This window comes from Lepeophtheirus salmonis, chromosome 4 (assembly GCF_016086655.4).
Source record: "Lepeophtheirus salmonis chromosome 4, UVic_Lsal_1.4, whole genome shotgun sequence".
Lineage (NCBI taxonomy): Eukaryota > Metazoa > Arthropoda > Copepoda > Siphonostomatoida > Caligidae > Lepeophtheirus > Lepeophtheirus salmonis.
Genome location: NC_052134.2, coordinates 20,751,321 through 20,778,395, shown reverse-complemented (window position 1 = coordinate 20,778,395; position 27,075 = coordinate 20,751,321). Strand labels below are relative to the sequence as shown.

General features: G+C 30.9%; 2 protein-coding genes across 2 annotated transcripts in view; one reads left to right on the top strand and one right to left on the bottom strand.

Moving 5' to 3' along the window:
* The window catches only part of LOC121116998 (uncharacterized), a 35,360-nt gene extending 34,652 nt beyond the window's left edge, over positions 1-708 (bottom strand). Inside the window, exon 1 of the mRNA XM_040711320.2 lies at positions 440-708. The gene's annotated coding sequence lies outside the window, so the exon portion shown is untranslated. The remainder of the gene's footprint in view (positions 1-439) is intronic.
* Positions 709-16,244: 15,536 nt separating this feature from the next.
* Positions 16,245-23,504, top strand: LOC121116996 (uncharacterized). The gene is made up of 18 exons (XM_071887510.1): positions 16,245-16,288; positions 16,408-16,733; positions 16,787-16,900; positions 16,979-17,272; positions 17,368-17,616; positions 17,816-18,373; positions 18,432-18,617; positions 18,697-18,912; positions 18,979-19,251; positions 19,310-19,576; positions 19,709-19,854; positions 19,908-20,439; positions 20,510-20,776; positions 20,835-21,089; positions 21,517-21,689; positions 21,745-22,302; positions 22,369-22,741; positions 22,799-23,504. Exons 1-18 carry the CDS (start codon positions 16,245-16,247, stop codon positions 23,095-23,097), a joined length of 5,130 nt encoding a protein of 1,709 aa, XP_071743611.1. The 3' UTR covers positions 23,098-23,504.
* The last annotated feature ends 3,571 nt before the right edge of the window (positions 23,505-27,075 follow it).

Sequence of the window (27,075 nt, the reverse complement as noted above, 5' to 3'; positions counted from 1 at the left end):
TTCGTTTTCTGCTATAAATTAACTAAGAGACAATCTGATTAGTTTGCAAATTTGTCAAATTAATTACTGATTATCTACATGGTGACTATGTTAAGATTTGCTCATTTTATAGAATAAAGCCTTAAAATAACAATTAAATAGTTATCTTTTTCTTTTTTTTTATTATGAGAAAAAAAAATGTAACAAATTAAGAATGAAAGAGTGTAGTAGTATGATTCTAAGAAATCTCTTCTTATTTTAGATCTAAAAAATCCCAGAGAGGCCATTGGAACCCAAAATACCTAGTCCTTACAAAGAATTATAACAAATATTTAAAAAATCAGACATTTAAACGAGTATCAAATATAATTTGTAGCTAAGGACGATAAATAAAATACAAAATAAATGTGCGATTTATTTAGCAGTTATTAAATGATAAATTTTGCAAAACATGACTTACATTTTTCCGGACTTTGATTCTATTCACAATTACTGCACTCGAACATAAATTTCAAAATCGTAAACCATCATTTTTTTTTATTTTTTTTTTTACAGAAAAACTAAGGGGAAATTTTTTCTTTTCTTTTTTGCGTGTTCTTCCTTTGTTCGAAAATTCTTTTCAACTAATATATTATAGAAAAGAAGAGGAGAATAGAAGTAAAAACGGGAATTTCTGTAAAGTTTTTTCTATCGTTTTCCTACCTCTCTTCTACTCAAATAACTATTATAATTATTCATGATAAATTAATTTATACAAATTATATCTGCCTTGTCTCCTCCTACAGTCGAGGGTTTTTCCCCCCTCTTCAAACAGTGTATACTAAAGACAGGGGAAGAGTCAAATAAAAAAAAATAACATAATATCATGCCTATATTATAACATACACACATTAAAGTATCAGTGTAGGTTTTTCTGATTTGAAGAATGATACGTCATATCATATTCCGACCTTTAAGTGTAAACGCTTGCCATGAGTGTATTTCGTAAATGTGATTGCCTTAATTATTTCTTTAGGTAAAAATTAATATTGCCTTATTGAAAGTGAGGGAAGAAAATGAATAATGGTTTACTCGTACACCAGATATGGTAAAATTTTGTTAACCAATTCACGAAACTTTTTTTTATACGGATACAATTGATATTGATATGGAATATAGAGGATATCACAATAAAATCCGGCACTTTTGATTGATTTACTTTAAATTAAAGTAAAATGGACCAGTTTTAAGATTAATTAAAAAAACAAAAACTCAGCAGCAGTTGCACTCATTGAGAATATATTTCACTCAATGTAACCTACTTTAGCAACCACAAGCAGGCTCTAGAAACTAGAGCTTGATCTAAATTTTTGCATTCCAGGAGGATGGAGTCGATGAGTGACTTCCTGATTATTTGTGGAACTAGATTGACTTTTTACTTAGGGTAGCTCCAGACAAAATAATCCATCGGACTCATGTCAAGGAGGCCAAATATCCTCGGACATTTCGTATTAGTGTACCTGGATCCAATCTCAGGGGCGTCCACAGGATTATATTTGGGGATTGGTTTGTTTTTGTTTTGTGAAAAAAAACAAAAATAGTATTATTTTAGGAAAAAATGAAAATTAGTTTCAAATATTAATTTCTTTCGAAAAAATTTCAAAAATTCATAGCTATTTTCAAAAATCAACAGGTCATCAAAAAAAAAATTCAAATATTAAACTTTTTGAAGAAAAATTCAAACAATCCATACTTAGTCATAGTTAATACATTTTTTGGAAACAATTATGAATAAAAATTAAATTTCAAATATTAAATTTTCTTGTAAAAAAACAAAAAATCCTTCAATTGACCCCATCCCTGCCTGTGGACGCCCCTAAATCCTTAACCGTTTTAGAGGTGTTACCCCCTGTCAAATTTCAAATATCTCGATAATAACTGGTTCCTGTTCCTTTGATCGCTCTTGCAGGGTAACTTTTTGATATAGCCTTATGTTAACTTTGAAAATCAAAGGCAAAATATATTTATAATAAAATCACCTTGCAAAAGCTGATAAGTAAGCCTTTGCCACTCTATATATTATTCATAGTCTTGTTGACGATCAAAGATAATTGTTTTCACAATTTAAGAAAAAAAAACTATTATGCATCATTCTTCCTCACATCGTATCCAAGTTATATTTGGAAGACATCAATACTGCAATAGCAGTGTCGTATCGGGATGTCCCAACCATTATTTTCTGTACTTTTATGAAAATTTCCTTGTTAGCAATTTTACAAATGGTCATCAGTAGACTTTGGATTTCAAGCTGGTTTTTTGACAAAATGAGGATAGAATTTTAAGAAAAATACAGTTGTACAAAAGATAATTCAAAATATTTATCGTTGTTTTATATTTATCATAATTGATTACAAAAATTGGCAATATTTTATCGACAAATCACGATTTTGTAATTTGGTGCAAAATAATTTGTTCTTTATTGCAAGATTCAAGGGGGATTTTTCAACAGTCAATTTTAGGCCACATTTCCCTTTTCCTCTAAACAGCAGTTATCCGAATCTGCCACCCCCACATTTTTGATTATATAATCATAACCCTGATTCCATTATATACATGGCTTTGCCTTGAAAAAGAGAGGCTAATGACAAAAGGTTATTGCAGGTGAATTGAAAACATCGAAAAATTATATCATCCAATCATAGGCATCAGATATAAATTATTTTGATCGCACACCAAGTTAATTTTAGGAGGCATTGAGAGGATTTGTCCTGGACCCATGATTGATTATAAGAAATAAGCTAAATTATTAATGATTAATTAATAAATAACAAAAATAGGTTGTTTGAAGAAAAAAAAATAGATCGTGTTTGCTTTTTTTTAATAACGTCACAGCAAAATAAATTGAATCTCAGCAATTAAAAAAAAGACCAATACTTTATTTTCTAAAGAAAACGACTATTTTCAAATATTTTCTAAAGAAAACGACTATTTTCAAATATTTTCTAAAGAAAACGACTATTTTCAAATATTTTCTAAAGAAAACGACTATTTTCAAATATTTTCTAAAGAAAACGACTATTTTCAAATATTTTCTAAAAATTTAAATTTTAAAAAACAAAAAAAAAGTCATTGTTTCTATAAATTTTCAATTTTTTTAATCAAATATTTATGACAACACACCTTCTTTTGACTGAGTAATACTAGACCCAAGAACGGTTTCATAGTAACACTGGGGAAACAGGCTTCACTCTTTATTAGACAAAAGAAAATTTATAATGAAATAACGTCATTTGAAAAATGTTATTTAAAATCAATTCTCAAAAAAGAAAAGAGTCCCACATAATTATCTTTGTCCTAAGCCCCGCTCACGCTTAAACAATCCCTGGCTATGCACTCTTCCTGACAATAAATATCATGATTTGTTTGGTTTTTTTCCGGTTGGTTTTAAAGCGGGTTGTTTTTACAGTTAAAACATTGGCATCCACTTTTAAAGAAGATATTGCTTCTAATGGATAATTAGAATAAATATGTAATTTTACTATTTCTTGGAAATATATTTTTGCAATAAATGTTGTGTTTGTAACTTTTGTTGCATCATCAATTATTTCATTTTCATAGAAATTCAAGTCTTTTTTCTGCTGAGATAGAGAGTTATAAATTCCTGATTGTGTTTTTGTTAATTCAGCTTCTATGTATTCCAAATACAGACAGTGGAAATGATTCATACCTATAGTAACAGGAGCTAGTGAAGTAAATAGTGATGGGACGATTAAAAAAAAAAAATCCCAATGCCGATTCTTTAATATCTTAAATAATAATTAAAAACTACAATTTTTCTATCAGGTGCGTCCACAGGATTTTATTTGGGGAGTTGTTTTTTGTATTTTTATTTCGTGAAAAATTTGAAAAATACATAGTTATTCACAGGAAATTAAATTTCTAGGAAAAAACTTGAAAAATTAAATTAAATTTAAAATATTATCAAAAATTTTATTTCACAAAGTTAAAATTTCATTAATTTTTTTTTTGGGGGGATATTTTTTCTTTTTCATAACTTAGGAAAGCCATAATAATCAAATACTAATAATAAATAAGAATCGCAATTGCAAATTAAACATTATTTTCACGATGCCGATCCCAATTCTGACTCCAGAAAAAATACGCGATTAATCGTTTCATTACTAAAAGTAACATACATTGAGTTTTTAATTTTAATTTTTCAAGCACATTTATTTAAAATTTATTGCAAATCCTTTTTAAAGTTGGAGCAGAATTGAGGATTTAAAATGGAGTAATTGCAAGGTAGGGAGGGAAGTAGTGTTTATTTATTTCGCAACGTAGCTTTTTGCAGCTAAAAGTCGTGACAGCTAAACGCTCTCTTTCAAAACATCTTTCAGATTATCAAGGTTATTATTTTAATACTTACAATTTACAATCCAAGATATAGACAATATAAACACTCTTATTAATTATAATAATTTATTTAAATTCAGACATCCCAATACCCGTACATTAAAAAATTAGCAAAAGATTATGTGAATTTTTTTAAGAAATGGAATTTTATAATCTATTTTTCCACTTTTAATTAAGCCAAACTCCAAGATACACTGGACAAAAACATATGGTTTGCAGGGGTATCTGCATGATATTTGTGGGGAGAATTTTTACAAAAAAAATACAAAAATTTGTAGCTATTCACAAAAGATTAAATTAAAACAAAGAAAATTTACAAATATAAAATTACCAAAATCCAAAGCTATTAACAAAATACTAAATTTTTTTGATATTTTATTTAAAATTTTTAGTTGAAATATATATATATATATTTTTTTTTTGAATAGCTATAGATTTTTGAAATACCTACTTTATACTTCGATGTTCTTTCTTCAAGTATATAACTATAATGTTAACAGCTTCTGCAAAAAAAAAAAAAAAAGAAGAAGAAGATTATTCATGTTGTAATTACAAAAAGACTCGCGTTCGTATTTTTTACAAGTCTACACATACATCTATGAACTTATTCAAGCTAAAAGGCGCGTTTCGCTATTTGGTTTAAAGCTTTACCCTTACAACACGATGCCTATATATGTTGATTTTTAACATATGGCCGCTTAACAATATCTAAGTGCATCCCCAGTTAAGAATCGCTTCCTTATATCCACAAGTTTAATTACATTATAAAACTTATTTTTAATATCCATTTTTTTTAATCCCTGATTTCAAGATTTTTAGGTCTTTATTATACATATATGTAGGTTTATGAATAAATTCATATAATGATAATTTAGTTATACATACTAGGGTTTCTCTCCCGGGAACCTAGTTTCCCAAGATTTCTTGGGATTTTACTCCTACGGAATATTCCTTGGTTATCTTGCATAAAATCGTTTAATAATATAAGCTTTATTTAATTATATATCTATAGTAATAAAGCAGAGTTTGTCTTTCTGTATGTCTGAATATATATAAACGAGTCACCCAGTACAATGTATATAGTCCCCCTGATTTTTTATATTATAAACATATTTTGACCTATGAAATAACAATGTAGTCGTATTAATGAAATATTGGCGGCGTTTGCATATAAAATCGAACATGTGTTGAGGGGAAACTGTATTTATTGCTCCGTGTTGTAAATCATATAAATATTTTTGATATAATAAATAGTAATGTATTCGTATTATTAAAATATTGCAGGTATGTGCATGTTTACAATTCATTTTTGTTTGTTTTTGTTGTTGGTCTCCTATGCATGCATATCATCATTCTTGCGCATTTTCAATATATATTAAGATTTGAATTAAATATTTTTCAACGCTGGTATGAAAATATTGCATTTTGTTTGTTTTTATTAATAAGTGCTCTTAAGTACTAATCAGTCATCCCAAATATTCATTTTTTTTTCTCAAACTCTCATTATTTTTCTTTCATGGTTGAAGGCAGAACACATGTGAATTTATATAAGTATTTAGGAGTTACGTATGAATATGCTCATGAAAAACGAAGAATAAAGGTGGGTTCACTGAAGTGCTTACGCAATCCTTCACCACGCATGATTTCTCCCTTTATATTAATATTGCATTTTACTTCATATATTTTTTTAAAATAAAGAGTTACTTCATAAGAATAATAAAAAGGTAGAATAAATGCGTGTCAAATTGGTCGTAAGCACTTCAGTGAACCTACATATACACTCAGAATTTCTTAGGGAGTCATTTTCTTTATTACAAAAGAAAAATTTATCTTTGAGCCGACGCCTTATTACTCCAGGGAATCCCGGGTAGTGCCAGTAGTAATTCATAAGATTAAACGTTGAATAGACCTTAAATAAAGAAAATAAAGAATTGCATATATTGTAGTCATACGCAAATAAACTTTTAGCCCATGAGTCGGGTTGTCTATTTTACATTTATACTACCCACAGCTCCACCAAAAATGTATTTTGTTCATCTCTTACTATTGCACCTGATTTGTTGTCGGTTGGATCGGGTAAAGTGGGACCCGACTGCTCTATTAAACAACTTGCATACAATTAGTGGTAATGATAAGAGTAAATAACCTGGGATTGAGAATATATATTCTATATTAGTTACTTAATTAATTTTAACTTACAAACCCGACTATATAAAAAGTCAAAAAAATTAATAATAATTTTTTTAAATGCCTTAATTGTATAAAAAAAATTTCTTTTTTTTAATTTTACCTCATTTTGAAGTACTTCCGGTACACTGGAACTTTGACCGGATATAGGGTATGATGGCACAGAAAAAAAAAAATAAGAGGTCATTACCAACACCTAAACACATCTTGTTATCCATAATAATTTTTAATTCAATTTCAACTTCACAAAATAGCAAGACTCTAATATGTAGGTATGAGTAGCCTTAAATATGAAAAGAAGGACTTTCATTATACAAATTTATTTACTAATGGGATCTTGTCACTTCCCGGGATACTGTTCTTCAACAATTCCCCGGCAAATGAGAAACCTACAGACATACATAGGTACAAGCCTTGAAAAAGTCGCAAAGGAAGAATATTTTCTCATATTTTATTTCACGAGTTTCGAATAAATTTATTTACAAACTAAAGTCAAAGATCATTATTCTATAATATTTAGTATTGTATATTGTACACATTACCTAATTATATCTTAATTATTTTCATTTTCTACTTATTTTGTATATGCATCACAATTTCCTTCGTATATTGCAGGTCTTTCAAAAAATACATATTATCTACTTAGTAGAGTATTAGCATTAAATTAAAACTGATTAATAAAATGAAGTAAATCCTAATATTTTATGTAAAAAAGCATAATTTGTTCGAATTAAAACTATTAAAAGTTCCTCAAAGGTGTTAAATATATTAATATTAAAGGAATAATTAATTCTATGACGTTATTTACATAAAATTACCTACTCTTGAGCACACAAAATTCAAAGGTGCCCCATATAATAAAATAAACCATAAGTTAAATTATAACTCCCTAGATTCAAAATAACTTTATAGTGAATCTAGGAACCAATATTAACCTCTCTGTATATATCTAGGTAGTCCTGTTGTGCTGAGGTGATATTTTTCTTTATCCATGAAATTTTGCTAATATTTTTTGGTAACATATGTTTTGAACTCATTTTTTATCATTCGTACTGCGGATTCCGTGAAATAATTGTTTATTTGCAAGTTATTTAGCAAGCAATCCTCCATCACTGAAAATTCAAATAATGTTGTGACTGATATATTTTAAAGTGATATAACATGGCTGAGCAGGCCAAGCTTTTCCATAAGATAATGCAAAACATTAAATTAAGAGTTAAAGGATGGATTAACACCCTAATAAATTCAATAACAACTAACAGAGGAATTAAAGCTCTGGGAGCTCCCTCTGGATCTAAATAAGGAAACCTATATTCATTATCGTAACCCAAACAAACAATTTGACTTTCCTATCATTTTACTTCATGTAAAAATGTAAGGAAATAAATTTAAAAAGTTCTTATTAAAATACCCTAAAACAACCCAATGAAAACATGGCCTCCTCCTTCTTAATATAAAATTATTTCATAAGAATAAATAATGATCAGTAGCTAGGTAATACAGTTATCCTTGTATTACGTAAATGCATAGACCAATTCATTAATCAATTTGCATCAAACTTTGAAAATAAAAAAAAATCATTTTATATAAGGCTTGCATTGTAATTCACAAATTAGAACCCTTCACAAAAAGCTTTGTATTTTACTTACCCCCCCCCAACCCCTGATTAGAAAAGAGTCTGAATTAAGAATAATTAAGTATATTCTGATTCAAGGATTTGGATCTTTAATAATAGTTTGAGGGGTATTTTGTTATTTAGATACTTTAATACTTATGGGAAGTTTGGATTTATTCATAAATAGAAGCTTCTCTTTCACATTTCTTTTTTTAGTGGGGTTTTTGGTTGTTTTTTTGATAAATTGTGTATATATTCCATTGAAGGTTTTTTTATAGATCCTTTCCATATTAATAATGAACTTATTTTTTAGAAGGACATTTGCTCATTTTAGTGGAACTCTTTTGTTTGTTTTTTTAATTTATAATTCCTTTGTTCAATCAAGTGAAAGGCCTATTGAACGTCTGGAACAACTGTGACCACAATAGTTACTGTGGCGTAAAGATGGCCCTAGGACTATCTACACTCCTACTTGTACAATTTATGATGATTGTGGATGGGAATATGGTCTAAAAATTGACAGATTACGTCACTTTATAATTTTCTCTCATTACCCCCCATGAGTCATGATGACCTATGTAACTTTTTTTTGTTCCCTTTGCAGAATTCTCCAAGTTTATTTTGTTAAAAGGGCAAAAAAGTATCTCTACGACCACGCATAAAATTATGATGTAATAATTTTTGAAGTATAAACGAGAACGCTTGTGTAGCTTTTATTTGAGTAATAAAAAAGTAGGCATTAGCCATAGAGTTTCTCTGTAGTCAAGTGCATTTATTAATAAATTATTAATTACACGTCCCTTCTATGGCATTTATTGAGGTCTATGTATGCAGTAAGAATGAAAATAAAGAAAATTTATATTTTTTATGCATTCATAATATTGTAATAAAGAAAAGCCATAGAAACAAAGCTATTAATCTATCAATACAAGGAAATTTTTTACTATCTGAGTGAATGAAAATAATATATTATTTTTTACTCGCCAAATCACTATTAAGTTGAATCAATGATAATTTTTCACGACAATTAGTAAGACTTGTTGCAAAAGATTAGATGTTTCCTCAATTCAGCCAAATAATATTAACCCACTGAATACTCAAAAAATTTTTTCACATGGTCACATAATGAAATGCACTAATGTCCAAAATGGATCATTTTTTTGTATTAAAAGAAGCAAAAATTGATGCTATTATAAATACCCAGGATTACAACTTTATTTGATTAATAAGGATGCACTTTTTTTATTATAGAAAAAAAGAGATTTGGCCAAATTAGGGTATATTTTAGAGGAAAGAGTGTAAATATTTTGGAATTAGTACAAATTAAGGCTAAATTTTGATTCTTGTTTAGTATCTTAGATTTTTAACTTAAGAAAATTGATTTTAATCTTTTTTTAAATAAACCAATCGTCCATTTTTGGTCTAACATGTCCCCTTTTTACGTAAAAACAGGATATTTCTTGATTTTTATTAAAAGTCTCTCGGATCTCTGGACATAATTTAAAAAGAGGACATGTCTGGGTAAACATGGAAGGTTGGTCACCCAACATATTACTGTAATTATTTTCTTTTTTTTTTTCCTTTTTTTCAATTACATTTTTTGCTAGAGATTTAAAAAATTATGAAATTTGAAGATAGCACAATTTTTGTAACTGCTACCTGGAAAGATTTTTTTATTTAACAAAGCTGTCATCATTATTTTTTTATTCTTAAAGAGATAACAATAAGTATAAAATTATCAATAGTGAGTGAAAGACGAATATTAATACAGAGGATTTGTCGCAAAGTGATAAGTCTAAGTCCTTGTTGGGGTCGGAGTCAAATTGAGCATCCAAAAAGAAGTCATTCCTTGCAAGATACGGAGTGGAGTTTGTGTGTATTTCCTTCATCACAATGCTCATTCATCTAATTTAATAAAACATAATGGCAGCAGCTAAGCTGCTCTCCTCCCAAACATTATTCGAGTTGTGAGGGTGTCCTAGTTAATTTTCTGTTTCTTTTTTTAACATATCGGCGTTTCATATTATTTGAATCTCTGGAATTACATACCTAAAATGCATTGGAAGTCCCGAAGCTATTTCTGTGTTGTGATTCAGGATAAAAAGGTCGTCAAGTTATATACCATCCAGCTTATCCTCGTCTTCATCTTCCACTGCTCCTTCTCATTCTTCAGCTGAAAAGTTTGAAGGCTCATAGTCCAAAGTGTGTTTTCCGTAAGACGAAATGCTTTTTTAAAGTTCGAGACGTTATCAGTCACCATAGCAATCGTCTTACATTGAATCCCCATTCTTTGAGGATTTCAAGGAATAATTTTTGTGTCCACTCCTCCAGATATTGCAGTTAGTGGGTATGTGTTCGGCTTTCACTAAGTCTTCCTTAATTGCGGTGGTCATTTTTTTGAAATTGCCTATCTAATTTGGCCACGAGTACCTTCCTACTCATGACGTCCTTAGTAGGGTTAATGATATTCATGAGCTTTATAAATGCTGGATGTTATACAGTTTGAAAAGCCTGTCCGGTTTCCACGATGAATTCCACAACTCCCTTGTCTATGTCGGACTGTGAAACCAATGACGACTTATTGATATTAATTCCATTTTTAAATATCCAAGAACAGAGGTTGGGCATTGTCTTTGCTTGAGTATTTTAAGATCCTAACTTTCTTCATTGTATTATTCTCTAAAAGATTTAAGAACTCCGCCATAATTTCTGAATGCTGTAATTTCACATGACGGACAAGGTTTGCACTTGAACTAGTATTAGTCTTAATTTTGTTCTCGGCTTGTACAGAATACAAGAGTATTTTACATTGGAATAGTCCCCTTCTTATTAGATACTTTTGTCAGAGAAATAAACACGAAGTAGTGTTTAAGGTGTGGCCAGGGAATTTTACACTCTTGGGACTCTATTCGCTGGTATAAATCCATTGTACTTTCTTCTTGATAGGAAGTTAAGACAGAATTATCGCTGTCGTCCAAGATAGATCGAGAGGTGTTGGATTGGCTGTATAGATCCATTATTAGCTCCTATTGCTCAGAAATTTAATTATTACATGATTTTTTTTGGTTAAACCAGCTACTTTTATAATCATATGACTAGTAATGGTATAACAGAAAAAAGGAAAACTAAATGAAGAAAGGTGCACGCGGTGATATAATCATAGGAAACGCTGAAATTCAAAAGTACTAGTACTCTGAACTGGTGGGTCGGGGCCACTTAAAGCAGTTGATAATTTATCAAATTTTTCATGTATTCCATTCAATGTTTTAAGAGGACACTTACATATGGATTCAACTAAAGGACCTCCCCTGCAGAGGTTGTGCGAATTTTAACTGATTTATAAAACTAGCAGAGTACCCAGCATTGCTTAGAATTATTTGTTTAATAATAACTCAAAGTTTTTCAACGTCTTTGTTACCCTTGTTCATCTTATATTTATCCAATACAACAACTCGATATGTCTGCCCATAGACCTTACTAATGCTCATAACGTAACTCAGAACATCTATAAAAGTTATATCTCTACGATGCAACTTTTCTAGATGATTAAACTCAAAACACAGGAAACTAAAGTTTCATAGAAGTTTTAATTAATCGGTTTGACACGGTGAAGGCATGGATAAAAACATTTATCCAGTTATGTTTTCCCATAATTATGGTTGCTTTTAAAAGATTAGACTTTATCTTTTTTTTTTTAAACTATCTTTATCATAGCGAAGTTTGGTAGCATCTACATTTCTTAGTAAAATTATTAGAACACCCAATTTTAATGACAACTTATTTGGAAGTATTCTGGGTAGCTACGTAGAATTAAAAATCTCGGTTGGATAGTGTATTGTGTCATTTGTATCTATTACCTGGCCAACTGATTGATATGTTCTTAAGGGAATTTCACATAAAAGATCCTTAATGATTTTATTAACTTATTGATTCCTTGGATCTAGAATTGCTCTTTCTTATAATCATCTAATTATATTGTAGTGCTGAAAAAAAGAAACTTCTCTTAAATTTCTACTAAAGAAAAACATTTATTTCCATAATACTAATTTTTTTATATAAGATCGATCTAGACCGATTTTTTTTTTTTTTTTTTTTTTTTTTGAGACCAGTTCAGACTGAACTTTTTAAATGATCAAATTAGTTCAATCTTCTAAAAATCATAACGGTTTCAGACCGCTTTCGGATTTCCAGACCGAAACCCCTCCTTGGTCCTAACAGCATAGCACTCAAAATACAAAATCTGAGATAAATCACATCAGGGCACCAAAAAATGCTACCTTACATATTATTTATAAGTATTCCCATTAATGTGTTTGACTTTACACTACATTGACTACCCTGTCTTAAATTATATTCCAATTTTAATAAAATATTTAGCAAAAAATAAAAAATGAATGGGTATGTAGAAAATTGCACTCTTACCTAACCCAGAATACCTATTTCCTACACGACCATTCCATAGTCAAGTGATTTGCAATTGGTGTGATATGAGATATTTCATAGAAAGTAATCAATGTACACACAAAATCAGGTTCATAATTTTTAACATAAATTAATTTTATTTTAGGGACCCCCAAGACAACAATAATTGTATCCATAATGAAAAAAAATAAATAATAATCTTTGTAAACTAATTGTTACGTAACGACCCCATAGAAGCAATAAGAAATGAACGACCAAATGAACGCCGTTCATTCGTTCAAAAATGAACGGAAAGCGTGAACGCCATTCATTTTTCCGTTCAATATCCAAGCTTGTATTTTCAAACAATTTCTCAAAGGACTGGTATACAATGCACAAAGGAATTTAATATCCTAAAATCTCGAGTTTTTCTAGAATATTTTGTATTTCATTATCTACCCAAGGAATCTTATTTATATAGTCTATAATATATAAAGAAAATGATTTCACTAGAAAAGCGGTAATTTGTCAGCAACTTTTCCCCTGTTGAATTATTTATTACTCCAACAGCATATCTAATGATGAGAGAGTGGCATTAATTTTTTTTTTTTAATAGTTAGGTTTGTTTTTATTGATTAAATATCAACAGTGTATCTATAAAGTATTTCAAACCCAGAGTTGTACACGTTATATACACGCATTGCTTTTTGATATAAACAATGATCTTTTTATTTCTTTTCAGCTGTGTTCATGAGTTCACTCTTGTATGATTTATAACAACTGACTATAAAATAGGTATTACGTATGCTCAATAGTTTTATTTTAATTGATTTAAATCAAGGAAGGACCTTCTTATGAACTCCTGTAATTTCATACCAAGTCATTGATTTTGATAAGATTATCAATTCAATCTTTAAAATCACTAATCTCTAAATAATAGTTAACAATTGGCAACAAGAAAAATACAAAAGGCCATATGCTCTTTCAAATTTTTCATTTCCCTTTTGACAATCGAGGTTGCAACCCGAAATGGGACCAAATGCATCTTAAGGTAATTAAATCAAGTGAAAGTACCACATTGGAGGAATTTTAAGTAATTATACTAGTACTTGCATAATTATTTGAAGTATTGAAGTAATTTACAAGTATTTGCATTATATTTGATGGCAAGTACTATGAAGAAGATATTTACTTATTGCTTACAAATAAATATTACCATTGATGAAAATATTTCATGTTTTTAAAACATTTTTTTTATATAACTTTCCGTCAGAAGTCATTATAAGTACTTTAAAATTTAAGTATTCATAAATACTACTTTTTAAAGGTTAGTGCTTCATAAATACTTAAGTACAAGTATAATTACTAAATTATAGGACTTAAGGACACTCCAGTACATGCACTTGGTCCAATCCCTGGTTGGAACACAGTGTTATCTCACAAACACAAAAATATACACTGTTTTTTACTGCTGCTTTTCTCCTGGTCAACATTATGAACGTTGATTGGTTAAATTAGAATAAACCCTTCTTAAGATCTGAATATGTGGGTATTACACATGATATAATAGAAGATAGCCTTGAGTATAATTAATATTAGAATGTATTCTTTTAAATTGCAAAATGATATCTGTTATTTTTGTTTAACTAAGTTATTAGATCACATATTTTAATATATTTATTAGGTTATTTGTGAATTTTCTATTCTATTTTATATGGAATATAAAGGCCCATTTATAAACATACATATTATTACGTTTTACAAAGGCATAAACTGATGGTAAATCATTTTTTAACTCTATTTTTGATATTCTTATGAGAAATACATAAATTATACATAAAATATAGCAAATTATATTATATTTATCAGTACAAATAACTCTAAAGAAGTAAGAATAAAAAAAAACTGATATGATAATAATTACTCCCTAGTAATAGTAAATGATAATAATAATTAATTAACTTAGAGTAAATGTGAGGAGTAATGGTATGAGTAATTGAAGAAAACAAAAATAACGTAGCTTATCACGTGACTTTGTACACAGTTATGTAATTTAGTAAGGCTAAGTTTTTTCAGAAGATATATATTGAATTCGACCCCTAAAAGTATCATTCACATTGTCATGACTCATAACTCATGAGTAATGACCAAGACATATATCTTTAATCCAAGTGCGAAACGAAGATCATCTGAATGATAGTTTTCTAAATATTGTTGACTATACAGTAACTTTTATTACCACAAGAGGTATTGGATATACTTGAATATTATCCTACACAACTTCCAGGAATTCACCCTTTTGATTAATTTCCAAGGTAAATTTTGCAAAACGAAAGAAAAGGATACTTACGTAGTGAGGGAAACGTAGTGATAGGATGATGTCATTTGTGGTATTATGAAAAGTGAGCTCTTGTATGAGAAAAAAAAGATTTCATGTAGACCATAGGTAGATTACTAAATTAGATGGCGTCACAATCAAACAATCAAAGAGATTATTCTTGTTTAAAAAAAAAAAAAAATGCATTTCGTCTATCGTAAATTAATCTGCCAAATTTAGTTATTTTTCTTGTTTTTTTCATCCAACTATTTTTTATGAACCGAGCTACAACTTTGTGAAAATTATTTTGTATTTGAATATCACTAACATATTCAAAATCAATTTTTTTAAAGTTATATTTCGTCAACTTACGGATATCTCCAGTAAAATATAGGCATGCTCCATTATATTATGGTGTAGGCCTTTTTTTATCAACTACCAAGATTTTATAGTAAACCAATCAGCTGACAAGGTTATTATGGAACTAGTAAAATGTTGTTTCGTAATCACACAATTGGTAGGCTGCAAGACATAAAAAACAGATTTTTATATGAATCTACGAATGCATTTTTATGTCAGCAACAACTTTGTTCAAAAAGTCTCATAGTACTTATTTACATAGTTGATGGGTTGAACAATTTTGGTGATAAGGAAAAACTAGAACTGACCTTTACAAATATGTTCATAGTAGGTATTTTTAGAGGCGTCACTTATCAATGAGTCAGTCTTTAATGTCTTTTAGTACATACGTACATAGATACGAGTATATTGATACAAGCACAGACATACTATTAAACTTTGAAAGGACATATATATATTATTTGAGTAATTTTCAAAAATAAAAATATTGGATCATAGAAAAATAATGAGTCTTCAAGTGAACTAAAACACATTTTGGACTCTGGTATCAATAACATTTAAATGAAGAATGCTTTAAAAGTTATAACAATTTAACAAGAATAAAAATATAGGAGACCAAGTTCGAATTTCAAAGATTTTCTTCTGTTTTACAGAGATGTTCCGCATACATTTTTTGAGTAAAATAACGACAATTGCATTTTGCACATTTATATCTATAAAATCGAGGATCAATGTGAGCAGATACCTTGTGATCGAATAATTTATCTGGATCAAATCTTTTGAAACAAACGTAGCATTTTTCTAAAAGCTTTTCCTTTTGAGATTTACAGGGAAATTCTCTTTTATTCCTTCTCCTATGAATAAGGGATTCTTCTTCTTTAAAGTTGTATTGAGGGTGTGAAGTCTCAAAATGATTCTGCAGTGTTTTTTGGTCGTAGTAAGATCTCGGGCACAAATGACAGTTAAAATATTGAATAGGATTGATTGGAGTTAATGATTGGTTTAAAGTATAGTGACGTGTCCAAATCCTATGCTTTGTGATTTTGTTAGAGACTGAGATCCTTGGGGTACTATTTTTTTGTGGCTATAATTTATAAAAAATATATTTACTATATGAAATGAAGCTAATGGGATTAAAGATCATTAATGGATAAAGTTCTACAACCATAAAATATTCTGATTCACATGTAAAATACTTTAATAATAAATTAATTTACCTTTTCATTTCTCTTCTTTTTCAGAGACGTCGAAACACCTGGCTTCATTGTATAGTTGGAATAATCCTCAATTCATTAATAGCAACAACAAATGCACAATGCTTTGGAGGAATAGAAACTTACGAAAAGACGTCAGGAAGGAAGATGAATTGTCCCAATTTTTCTTGCAAGACGAGAGGTCTCTTATCGCAGCCTGATACTTCAGTCACGAGGGATTGTATCAATATTTGCAAGCAATCCTCTTCTTGTAAGGCCTTCTCAGTGGGTAAGTTGAGGTCCTTGACATAAAATCCGCATCTAGTCTATCTTTTTGAGCAGATTATAAGAGTAGTCGATGCACGAGCTACGACAGAGACTCCACTTTAAAGGGAAGAAGACAGCTCCAACCTGCAACGGCTATTAACTATTATGAGAAGATTTGTCTCCGTGGAGGTGAGAGAAGAGATTCTTAAGTCTTAACGTGTTAAATACCATGACTTGTAATCCCATTCCTTTCTATTTATTTCCCAGTCCGAAAAGAGGAATTTGATGGGATTTGCAACGCGGAGAGGGGCTGGACTTTCGAACGGATATTGGACAGTTCCTTGAAGGGTTTTGATGACAAAATAGAAACTGGAGTGGAGTCCAAGAGTGAATGCGCCCGCCTTTGCCTTCTGAACCAAAAATTCCTTTGTCGCTCTGCCGAGTATGAAGGTGCAAGTCAAAGATGCGTCCTGAGCCGAGAGGACAGACGCACTCAAAAAGATGCTTTTCAAGTAGGAGGAACTCAAGGGATTGACTACATAGAAAATCAATGTGCAAAGCGTAAGATATTTCACGTTTGGATCTCCTGCATTGTTTTTTTATTTGTCTCCTTTCTGGCTATTATAATTAATTAGCTTCTTTATTAATTTTTGCAGCTCTCACGGACTGTTCCTACTCAAGTGCCAATAATGGGTTTGCTGTCATATCCATGGATGACGTTTTATTCTCTCGAACCGTATCTGATTGTCAAAGATTCTGTGATGACGCGCGTGCGTTTCAGTGTAGAAGCTTTTCTCAGAAAAACGACCGATGTTATTTAAGTGGAGATGATTCTGGAACTCTTCCAGGGATTCCCAAGCCTGTTGATCCTGGATCTGTTTATAAAGAAAAAATTTGCTCTAAAAGTAAGTGTTTTACATACTCAAGCATTTGAGAGGCCTACATCTTTGATCCATTAGACTGCTGCTATGGCTCTTTCATCTACTTTAATTATTATTCATCCGCTTTTATAAAAAAGCACTTGTGTAATGTCATTGCCAATGTATAGTTTGAGTCATTTTTTCGATACACTTGCTAAGGAAATACAACTTTACTATTTTATAGGTACATGTGAGGGGGGAATATTCACATATGAAAAAACCACAGGTCATTTTTTACGAACTGCCAAAGAGGAGCCACTATTTCCAGATACTTCAACCCCTGGAATTACAGAAAAATGTTCCGAACTCTGTACCGGTTTAGACTCGGATTGCCCCTCCTTTTCTTTGGATTATAGTGGTCAAAGATGCTTCAAACTCGACCGTAATACTCAAATAAGAGGGGATTCTCTTGCTCCAAGGGATGGTACAAACTACTTTGAAAAAATTTGTCTCAAAGGCTTTGATGTAAGAAATAGATGTCAAAATAAAGTTTGGGCCTTTGAGAGGGTACCAGGAAAGATGCTGGATGTAGATCCTGATCAAATTTATGAAAATATTTCATTACGTAGAGGTTGTGAAGAACTTTGTTTAAGAGAACGAGAGTTTATATGCAGAAGTGCAAATTATGACTCAATAACACTAAAGTGTACTCTGAGTCGATATGATAGACGAATGCTCGGAACGGAGTACAAGAACACTTCAAAATATTCGAATTATCTTGAGAACAACTGTATTGAACCAAGTAGGGCAATATTTAAAGAGGTTACTTTAGATCATTTATGCTCATTGTCTCATTATAGATCAGATAACCTGTCCTTATATGAAAATTGAAAATGCATATCCCCGCTATCTCGACGAAGTTGTTCGTAATATTAAAGACGAAGTTGCATGTGAAGTACAATGTTCCTTCAATGAAAAAATTATTTGCAGATCATTTGCGTTCTATTCGTCTGCCAGTCAATGTTTTATATCAGGAGATGACATAAGTATGTAAAAGATATAAAAACAATTATGCTTATATATGAACTTTTAGAAGAACGAATATTTATTCTGGTTATGCTTTAGTTTCAGCATCTGAAGGAGCTCTACAAACTCGACCAGGAACAGACTACTTCCAAAGAAAATGTAAAGAAGGTTTGAGTCATAGAGACAATCAAATCGATTCATTCCCGTCAGGAAGTGAAGAAATACAAACTACTCGATTTGATATGGACTTTGATAGAAATCGTAGGCCTACATCAGCAACTGGAGCTATGAATAAACGAAAAGGTAAAAGTGAAGGTACACTGCACTTTTTTCGAATCAAATATTTAGTTAATGGTTTTTGATGCATTGATTCCTTTTTAGAGAGGTCTTGTTCGTTTGGTAGATTAACTTATGAAAAAACAACAGGATATGAACTTATCAGAGGAAATCCCACGAGGCTCTACTCTGAAAGAGATGGAGGTATTATAGAGCAATGTGCCTCTCGTTGTGACGAGGATGCGGATTGTAAAGGCTTCAATATGGACTACAACCGAAATGAATGTCAATCATTGACAGCTAATTCTTTGAATAATTTATTCAATTTGAGAACATCTAGCGGAGTTTCATATTTCGAAACCACATGTTTAAGAGGAAAGTTTTTTTTTAATAATTTTATTGAGTTTATTGAACTCTTAATTTACTTTTATAGGTTCAGGTTGTGGATTATTATGGACTTATGAACGATTTGTTAACAAAGAGCTAAAAGTGGATCCTAAAAAAATTCAAAGAGATGTTTCTAAAAATGAATGTGAGGATCTATGTCTAAGCGAAAGTTCATTTGTGTGTAAATCTGCTAATTATGATCACGTGAGAAGAGATTGCTTCCTATTAAATGTCGATAGATTCGAAATTGATCAGAGTCTGCAATCTAGACAAGGAGTTGACTATCTTGAAAATCAATGCGAAGCCATAAAACGACGTAAATATAAAACATTTTTAATCATATTTTTTCTAACAAAAGGTTGAGTGAGTCGGGAAGTGTACTTCTTCCGTGATTTAGATAATGATTTCGTTTAATTTTTATTATAAATCATTTTTTTATTATTTGTAGGAGGCTGTGACTATGGTCCTCAAACTAAAGATAGGTACTTAATTTATACTGACAAGGTTGTTAAAGTGTTTAGCGATGCTTCATGTCGGGAAGCATGCTCGAGTGAACGTTCTTTTTATTGTCGTTCATATACTTTTCTCAGTGAAGTACGTATTTATTAATAAAATTACTATGAATTTTACAAATATTGTCATTGTAGAGTCGACCTGGTCGACCCCAGTGCCTCCTTAGTGGAGATAATGGTGCATCTTCTGGAGGGGACAACGCATTTCAATTAAGTAATGGGGCCCTTTTTTCCGAATTAGACTGTTCTGAAGGGTTTACAAGGCCATTGATGAATGAAAATCGTCGACCAATAGAAGTTGGAAGTAATCCTGATAATACTTTTGTAACTAGTGGAGGTGCCTTTGGTTCAACTACATCAAATTCAAAGAGTAACCCTAATCCAGAAAACTGCCGTTCAGCTGGTCTCAGTACTTCTTTTGAAAAAGTTATGGACTTTACTTATGATCGAGGACCTGAAGAAGAGTTTTCGACTTCTGTTGATATTGGAATCATTGTTCAATGTCTTAGAGAGTGTCAAAGTCGTGGTAGACTTTGCCTTGCTGCTACTCTAAGAAATGAAAGAGGAGGAAGGCAGTCCTGTTATGGTTTAGGAAACTCTGCCACAGTGGATGGGACTGAACCTGTTGCAGCCACTGGAGTGACTTATTTCGAGAAAATATGTGTTAGTAAGTGTTTTCCTTATTAGTTATTTGAAATATTGAATTATTTGTTTAACTGATATATTTCATTCAATAGATCGAAATTGTAGAAAAAGTTGGGCATTTACCAAGATCCCTCAATATGAATTCATTGGTTCACCGAATAAAGAAGTTCAAGACGTCGAAAGTATATCAGACTGTCGAAACTTATGTTTGGACATATCATCCTTTGCTTGCAGATCTATGACATATAATAGAAATACTCGTATGTGCAGAATGACGGAAGAAACACGGCGTTCATCTCCTTCTGAATTTCGGCCTGCTGAAAGAGGTGTCGACTACTATGAAAATGAATGCTCTAAAAGTAAGCTTATTGGATTGAACGATGATATTAAGAAAGTATATGAAAATGTTATTTTTAGTCCCATCAAACTGTGAATATGTTGATAATACTGGAATGTACCTTCCTTTTACGGATACTTATATTTCCCGTGTATCAGATATCGAAGAATGCCGGTCACAATGTAGTATACAAGACAACTACAATTGCCGATCTTTTAACTTTAATAGCTTTCGTAAAGAGTGTTTTCTATCCTCTGATGACTCTGTATCCCTTCCCTCCGGGCTACATCAGGACAGAGATTTTACGTTCAGCGAGCGTGGCGGATGCAACAATGGTACAAAAAACCATGTTAAAAAAGACGGTGAGAAAGAAAGTCAAACGTGGTTACTCCAAAGGATATTTCCTAAGGCACTGCCATCATTTCCGTTCAGATAAACTTGTCTGGATTTAAAAAAAAAAACCAACCTAATTAATATTTTGCATGAATTAGCCAAAATCTCCTTTGGTGACTGCTTCACTTTCTTTCATATCTTCTATTCACCCTCTAATTTAAGTTTAACTATATGAAATTTCAAATAATGATATAATCACGTTATTTTGTATATATTTATACCTTATATCACTTTAGATATTTGAAAAGAAATGTAGTGTAAGTGTTTTCTTTCTATTCAAATGAAAATTAATTTTATTCGCATTATATAATTTATCATAATTAATCATGTATCAACTCACTATGTATGCCTTGCCATTCCTTATTTCAGTAAAAGTAGAATGCACACCCAGTGATATGTTGGTCAATTTAGCATTTGGTGCTGAGTTTAATGGAAGGATATACGCTACAGGGAATCCACAGGCATGTTTTGAACTTGGAACTGGTCAATCAGAGATGATACTTAAGATACCAATCAGCTCTCAATGTGGAACTGTACAACAGGTATTTGTCTTTTCAATTATTCAGGATATTCATCAGACAACTTTCTGGTTTTTAGAATCCAGGTAGATATGTTAATCACGTTGTCATACAAGAGAATCCTGTTATCATGCAAGATACTGATAAAACTGTCCGAGTTGAATGTGCATTTACAGCAGAGGATCAAACTGTTTCTTTTCGACCTACTGCAGGCGTGGGAGGTCGATTGGAATCTGGAGGAGGGATCTCCGTTACAGTCCCTTTTCAACCAACTGGAACGAATATAGTTACAAATACTGCACCCACACCTGGTGTACGAATGCGAGTTATTCGTCGTAATGGAGAAACTGCTTCCATGGTTGGTCTTGGAGAAAATTTACAGTTGCGTATTGAAATTGATCGAGATTCGGCATTTGGGCTATTCGCCAGAAAACTAGAAGCAAAAACGGATAATGGGGAACTAATGAACCTCATAGATGAGGACGGATGTCCGATCAATGAAATAATTTTTCCAGCATTAGAACTAGAAGGGGGCACTCGAGCTTTATATGCCAACTTTAAGGCCTTTCGATTTCCTTCTACTCCAATTGTTAATTTTATTGCTACAGTTCAATTTTGTCAGGACCTATGCAAACCCGTATGATTTTTTTTTTTTTTTTTTGGAAATGCTGATTTGATATGTAATTATTTAAATATATTATAGATGCCTTGCTCTGGTGGATCAGAGTCATTTGGTAAAAGACGTAAGCGATCAACTCAGGATGAAAACAATAAAGAGGAGCGTTCATTTTTCCCAATCACAGATGAGGCTGAAGGACACTCAGTACAGCCAAGAACTTCCAACTCATTTGCGAACGATAGTTCTAATGTTCAAGAATCGAAAAAAAGAAAGACTAAGGAAGATTTACTTCCAGAACACATTGATCTTGGCCTTCGTTTAACAGTAGGAGAAAATGTTCTACATAAACCATTTCTTCCGAGTCGTCATGGAGGTGGTGTATTTCCAGAGTTTCCTGGAGAGAGTCAAAGAGACTCAAATAGTCAGTATTATCCGTCATCTTCCTCTTCAGTATCAGGTCACTAAATCATAATGCCATATTTTATTCAGAAATATTGAATTAATTCTTTTATAGAGGTGAATACAGAAGAGGCTGAGTACCTTTGTAGTTCCCAAAGCACAGTCATAGTTGCTATCTTTGTAATCCTAGTCTTTAATGTACTTCTCACTGCCGGTTTTATACTCTTTTATCGGAGGAAAAGAAAGGAGTGGATTAAGGGATCAAATAACGCGGGTCCTGCTTTGCCTCCTAGGCCATCAGGGTCTGTTATATTTAAGAATGGAAGGGCATCCTCAGGAAGTTCAGGATTTGCTCTTACGACTAGACAGCAACAGCGAATGAACTCATCAATGTCTTCCTTACCAAGGAATTAGAGCATAATTAGTTTGTACTTTCAGTGGATGTTTTCTTTAGATCATCTTTTTTTTAAAGGACTAATTATTTTGTTTGAAGAGTATCATTATAATTATATAAACATATCTATATATTTACTTATATTTTAAAGAATAATTATAGTTGTCATTTAATTTGTATTTATGTATATTTCATGAAGCATTAATATATTGTATCATTTGTGCCTTGTGTACACTGGCATCATCTAATATTTATAATTCGAACAGCATGGATACTTGAAATTGTAGTTGTATGTATTTAGTACTAGGATAAATGAATTATCTTCGTATTTTGTTTCCGTTTGCCAAATGTATGGCGCCTCCGTCACGCTTAAATGTACAAAGTCAAATAACTTTCTTATACATAAATACACATAGAACTGTCAAAAGCATTTGTTCATACATTCCTTACGCTACTCACGTGAAAAGTGTCCTGTGCGTACAACGTAAAAACTGTATACTTCAAATTCATTAAATAGAAAATAAATGAATTGTTTTATTAATAAAGAAGGGAAAATTTGAGAAAATAATGAGTCTACGGTCAATTTCGGTTGAATTATAAAATGATTACTTATTAGACATTATTTTATATGTAAATATATCTATATATCCGGTTGATATATATTGATTTGAGTTCAATAAAAGAAGCAGTTTGTGTAGTTGATTTAGCTAAGTATTATATGCAGACAGCAATCCACTCGTGATGCTAAGTTTTATAGTCTTAATTCAACACTTGTAAACAAAGAATTTATTTATTCTGAAATCTTGATTGTTGAATACATGAAAGGTTTCAAATAATAGTTGTCATATTTTGTTAATAAATCCTCGAAGTCATTAACACGTACTTACGTATTTAATTAATTATTTTTTGATGGATTAATAATTATTGGCCTTCTTTTCGCAATATGACAAATTATAAAGATAATTTGAAGTATACACTCTTCTTTTTCTATATCAAAATAGTTTGTTAGTTTGAGCCAATTCCTCAAACAGTCGACTTTAAAATTCATTTTGTCTTTCGTAAATGAGTTCGAGTAAGTAGTAACATTATATATATAATTTTTTTTGTTGGTATTTGGTCAATAGCGGAACTTATTATTCCAAGAAAAGCACTCAACCTATCAAGATATAATTATAATTCATGTGTGGTGCGTTAACATAAAAACAATCTTAAACAGATATCAAAAATAAAATAAAATCCCAATTAATTTTTTACTTTATAAATACATACAGCCCAATATTTCATAGAGTTTTTTCTACAATACACGTATTAAGGGTACGTAGACGGGATAGCCGCCTCCCCTTAAAGCCAGACAAACCTTAATTAAATGTAATAACCCGTGTAGCATATACTCCTAAGATTTGGATATATTTTCATCTACTAAAATCACATTTGTTTCAACACTAATTTATAAAACCAAAGAAATTCTATAAAAATAACAGCACCGATTTCAAAACGTCAGTAAAATAGCCTGTCATCTTAACGGCTACAATGAAGAGTAAAAATAGGTATCACACTCAGTCCATAAATGAATTTGAGTCTATGTTGTATCTCTCAGGCTGAATGATGCACCTTCCACCATTCCCATGATCTTTAGATGTAGACCGATTAAGACTATTAGAAAATTCTTCACTCAGTCTAACTTCTACTTATGAACAAGCTTTACCTTTAGATATGACCCAAAGACAGCCATATATACCTATGCTCAATCTAACCCTGATAGTAAATGCTCATCTTCCCTCAAAAAGACAAGGAATAATATATGAACTAGAAGAACCTAAAATTGCCGTAACTTCAGAAATTTAAAAATTTCTGTGACAATACGCGTCAAAATCGTCAAAATTGCCGGGCTAGGAACGCTGTTTACAAGAAATGCAGTAAAAAAGATAATTACCCTCGGGTATGCAAATCCCAGCAACACATCACTTCAGCATGAATACTTGCCACTACTACTAAAGACACAAATGGTCTAAAATCGCCTATAATAGAATTCTCATAACAATTATCCTATTTCTGCTTTAATTGATACTGGGAATACAAACAACTTCATCCAAGAAGAAATAACAAGGTGAAGAGGATGCCCGATATCTAAAAAGAATAGTAAAGTAACAATGGCGTCTACTACTTTATCATCAAAAATTAAGGGAACATGTCTCCTCACTATATCTCTGGGAAAGAATTGTATGAAGATGTTTCTGTTAAAGTATTGAAAGATTTGTGTTGTAATTGTATTCTCGTACATAATTTCATCAGACTACATGCGGAAGTTACTTTTCCTTTCAAAGGAACTCATCCTCCTGTATCGATATATGCTGCATTACCTGAGGCAGAAGTACCTTCTCCGACACTTTTTACCAACCATACTCCTTATTGTTATCCTGTAACAATAAGGTCTTGAAGATATAACAGGCTTGTACCAGTTCACTCTTTTTCCGTTCAATCGTTCATTTTGTAAAAACTTTCATTTTTTTCCCGTTCAATCGTTCATTTTTGAGTTTTTATTAATTCATTTAATATTTATCTAGAATAAAAAGTCCAACCTTAAAAATACTCATTACTTTATAAAGCCCTTTTTGTTTCGTAATACATAAAAATGAGCCTCAAGGGCGCAACTTACTAAAAGCATAACAGGCAATTCTTTATAAAATGGGTGTCCTATTTCTTGAAATTGTTTTTGTGTTTTTTAATAACCTCAAATAAGAGGCAGTACTTTTATTCAAAGAAACCTCCAATTTATTTTCAACAACTTTCGGGGACCATAAGGTCCCTGATGATATTTTCTTCAAACTTTTTGATATTTTTTACTCTATGGGATAACCAAAAGAATTATTTTTTTAATTTGCAAAGATTGCATATCTATGTTTCGAGATATTTTTGGGGACAACAGTGGTCCTATTGTCCTGAAGAGTAAAAAGACGAACACATAATTTTACACAAATAAAGTATTTTTCATTCATATAATTATTTCCTAAAACATTAATATACATCTATATTTAAAAAAAACATAATAATAAAGTTTTAATTATAATCTTTAATAAATAAACTTTCTATTGTAATAATAAATAAACAACTATTCTTTTTGAGCATGATAATCACTAAAAAAATTTCTTGATTTTTGTCCAGAAACAATAGATAAAAATACTTTGCATGTATTACATTGAATATGAGTTTTACTCTCTATTTTTTTATTATTACAATTTCTATATTTCCCTCTCGTCTATATTTGTTGGTAGGTGGAGTGGAATAGATTGAGAAATGATTTCTCGGGGTGATGCATGACTAGTTTGTAAACATCGAATTGTATTTACTAATAAACGATTTTCCTAAAATAATTTTGAAATCCAATAATTCCATTCCTTTGGATTTTTTTTTTTTTTTTGTAAACAATGTGCAAATTGACTGCACAAATATCCAAGAATAAAAAAAAGCCTCAAATAATAATAACGACCCGATGATTTTCGATCCGATCTATAAGTAGTAGTAGTCTTTTGATCCAGAATATCGACAACTCCCATACCAGAGTTGTATTTTTTTTTATCATGGATGAACATGGGACGAATATTCAAGAATTTTTCCCTTTACTCTTCTTAGAACCGATGAAACTTAATTGTAGCCTTCCAAACTCGTGCAAATTAAAGTTACTCCACGGCTACCAATCCACTTGACTGCTACTATATTGTTTGTATATTGTAACTCGATTTCACCTCTACTCATATCTTTGTCTTTTTTCATAGTTGGTATGTTTTTCTTATCTTTTCTTAGAGTGTCGATACAGTATAATCCATTTTCTTATAATTCATAAACTAATTGGAAAGAATTGAAGAAATTATCTAAATATATTGTACAATAAGTATTCTTGAGCCTTTGAGACAGTCCAAGCACAACACTTTCTCTAAGTCTATATTCACTATTTACTTTCTTCTCAAGGTATAAATTAAACTCATAAAGATATCCCATCT